The 3,198-nt window shown below is 48.2% G+C and overlaps 1 protein-coding gene across 1 annotated transcript in view; it reads right to left on the bottom strand.

Annotated features, from left to right (window-relative positions):
- Positions 1 to 240: 240 nt before the first annotated feature.
- The window catches only part of LOC122551956 (sterol 26-hydroxylase, mitochondrial-like), a 54,226-nt gene continuing 51,268 nt past the window's right edge, over positions 241 to 3,198 (bottom strand). Inside the window, exons 8-9 of the mRNA XM_043694527.1 lie at positions 2,251 to 2,454; positions 241 to 899 (exon numbers count right to left, since the gene is read on the bottom strand). Of these exons, the coding sequence (XP_043550462.1) occupies positions 783 to 899; positions 2,251 to 2,454 (321 nt within the window). The 3' untranslated portion in view covers positions 241 to 782. The remainder of the gene's footprint in view (positions 900 to 2,250; positions 2,455 to 3,198) is intronic.

Here is a 3,198-nt window from a genome sequence, read left to right as displayed (position 1 = left end):
GGAGTAGGTTCGATGCGCCAGGCGGCCTACTCCTGCTCCTGGTTTTAAGTTCTTATCTCCTATGAAGATCCCATCGTGTATAAGGTAAGCGTCCTTGTCACAATTCCATGTGATGTCGTGGCTATGAGATTCTGCTGTGATCTTCCCCCTGTCTGTCTCATGAGAGACTTACAGGGTTGCAGTAGAATTTCTGAGTCTACGGCATCTGAAAGTTAAGAAAATCTTGGGAGAAAATATTGAGCCATTGCAAAAAACAAGTGTTTTTTTGAACACTTCATTTACTTAATTATTGGAGGCTGGGATGCGTGGATGTTTGAGCAGGAGCTATGTATGAACCAGTTTGGTTATGAAGAAGTACGTATCCTTACTAATTGTTTGGGTCCTGTAAGGACAGCGAGAGATGACAAGCCTTCTGTTCAGTCAGCAGCTCCTTGCTTCCTTCTCATGCTGCAGGCACTCTGCAGTGTGGGCCAGGTCTAATGGCCAGTCAACCCAGGAACAGGCCATTCAGCCTGTCAGGCCCGTGCTGGAAAATTATTCCAACTCCGGGCACAAGCCCACAGGAAGAGATAGGAAATTGATGAGTCGGGAAGGAGGTGTGAAGTCTAGATGTGATGTGTTACTGCTGGAACGCTGTTAAAGGGTGGAACTGAATTAAACGGTCAGGGAGAGGAATTACTGTGTGAAATGGAACAGAGTATACAATGAAAAGGTCAGCACATGACCTGAGAGATTGTGATTGATGAACTTGAGCCTGGTCAATTCTTCCTGCTCCTGATTCTTCATTGCCGGTCCAGGAACTGCAGGTTTATGGGATTCTTAGGAATAAGAACAATTCTGGACTTTGCAGGAACTTCCTTTGTTCCAGGCTCCAGTTTTAGCTGGAACTGTTTCAGCAGCTGAAATCAGAAAGAGTCATTTACATTTTTAGCCATTTACAGCCACAGAAAGTGGCCATTCTGCCCATTGTGTCTGTACCAATCCACAAAGATCTGACAACATTAATCCCACTTTCTAGCTTTTGGCCTGTAGCCCTGGAAGTATTCCTAAATACCCTGCTCACAAGTTACAAGAGTTTGTGACTCAACCACCCTTTCAGGAAGGGTCACTCGACTTGAAACGTTAACTCTGATTTCTCTCCATAAATGCTGCCAGACCTGCTGAGCTTTTCCAGCAATGTCTGGTTTTGCACCCTTTCAGGCAGTTAGTTCCAGACTCCCACCACCCTCTGGGTGAAACAAATTCTCAACTCTCTTCTTTGCCTTCAACCTTTTAGCATAAATCTATGCCCCACAGGTCATTAACCGCACTACTGATGGAATAAAGTGCCTTTTCTAACTGTATCCCTCATAATCATATAGACCTCTATCAGATCTCCCCTTGATCTTCGCTACTCCAACCATACCAACTCCAGCCTATCCAGTCTTTTCCTCATAGCTCAGCCTCTCCAGCCCAGGTAAATCTCTGCACCTTCTCCACTGCAGTCCCATCTTCCTGTGACCTGAACTGTACACAATGTGGGCCCAAACTGGTTTTGTCCAGCTCCGTGCACTTGTATTCCAATGCCTCGGCTAAGAAAGCTAAGGATCTCATATGCGCTCAGAACCACCTTATAAGACCGTGAAAACATAGCAGCAGAAGTAGGCCATTCAGCCCATCGAGTCTGCTGTGCCATTCAATGAGATCATGACTGATCTGATAACCCTCGACTCCACGCTCCTGCCTTCTACCCCAGACCCTTGGTTCCCTTCCTGATTTAAAATCTATCGATCTCAACCCTGACCATACTCAATGACCCAGCCTCGACAGCCCTCTGTGGGAATAAATTCCACAGATTCACTCCCCTCGGAGAGAGGCGATTCCTCCTCATCTCTACCTTCAATGGTGGACCCCTTATTCTGAGATGATGCCCCTCTGGTCCCACAAGGGGAAACAGTTTCTCCACACCTACCCTGTCAAATCCCCTAAGAATCTTCTACCTTTCAATAACGTCACCTCTCGTCCTTCTGTATTCCAATGAGTACAAGTCTAATCTACCCAATATTTCCTTATAAGACAGAACACTCATATCTGACATTGACCTAATGAACCTTCTGTGCACAGCCTCCACAGCCCAAGGGGCCAGCTGTGGTCTGAGTAGTTTTAGCTCTGCCTCCCTTCTCCCTAACCTGTTCCCTTCAGGGATCTATGGATACAGAGCCACACTGTGCCTGCTCTGGTTGACAGAGTCGAGCTGCCACCAGTCCTTACCCTGGCCAGTGTCAGTTGCATCTCCAGCTCAGCAACCCTTCGCCCTATGCAGCTGCGGACACCGAATCCAAACGGCATCGAGCTGAACGGGTGGTGCTTGTGTTTATCTGCTTCTCGGAGCCAGCGTTCTGGCTTGAAGAGGTGAGGGCCCGGAAAGTTCTGTTCACTGTAGGACATTGCGTAGTGACACAGGATAAATGTTGTCTGTAAGGAAGTAAGGAATGGTACAATGACAGAAACAATAACAGGACTTACGAGAGATTTTCAATCTGGTACAGAACCACTTCCCAGTATCTGGACACGAAACGTTCAATCTGTTTCCCTCTGCACTGATACTGGCAGACCTGCTGAGTTTCACCAGTATTGTTTGGTTTTGTTTGTTTCAGATCTCCAGCATTTACAGCTCTCGGTTTGTCTTAATCTGAGAATATTTCCAAGGCAGGCCCAGCGTACTTCCATAAACCTGCAGGGCCTGTCACTGCCATTGCCTGAACGTTGGAGGGAAGCACCAGATAACATTGGTGTGAGCGGGGTCCACATCTGTCTCTTTCTCTCACTCGGTGAGAGTGGTCCCAACCTCTCAATCTCTGTGGTGTCTGACTCTGTACGGTGTAACTGTGGGTCTGTCTCTGTCTCTCTCGGTGTGAGTGTGTCTCTGTCTCTCTCGGTGTGAGTGTGGGTCTGTCTCTGTCTCCCGGTGTGTGTGTGTCTCTGTCTCAGGGTGAGTGTGTCTCAGTCTCTCTGGGTGTGAGTGTGTCTCCGTCTCTCTCGGTGTGAGTGAGTCTCTGTCTCTCTCGGTGTGAGTGTGGGTCTGTCTCTGTCTCCCGGTGTGTGTGTGTCTCTGTCTCAGGGTGAGTGTGTCTCAGTCTCTCTGGGTGTGAGTGTGTCTCCGTCTCTCTCGGTGTGAGTGAGTCTCTGTCTCTCTCGGTGTGAGTGTGTCTCTGTCTC

This window comes from Chiloscyllium plagiosum, chromosome 7 (assembly GCF_004010195.1).
Source record: "Chiloscyllium plagiosum isolate BGI_BamShark_2017 chromosome 7, ASM401019v2, whole genome shotgun sequence".
In the NCBI taxonomy this organism is placed as follows: Eukaryota; Metazoa; Chordata; class Chondrichthyes; order Orectolobiformes; family Hemiscylliidae; genus Chiloscyllium; species Chiloscyllium plagiosum.
This window is presented reverse-complemented; position numbering and strand designations above follow the sequence as displayed.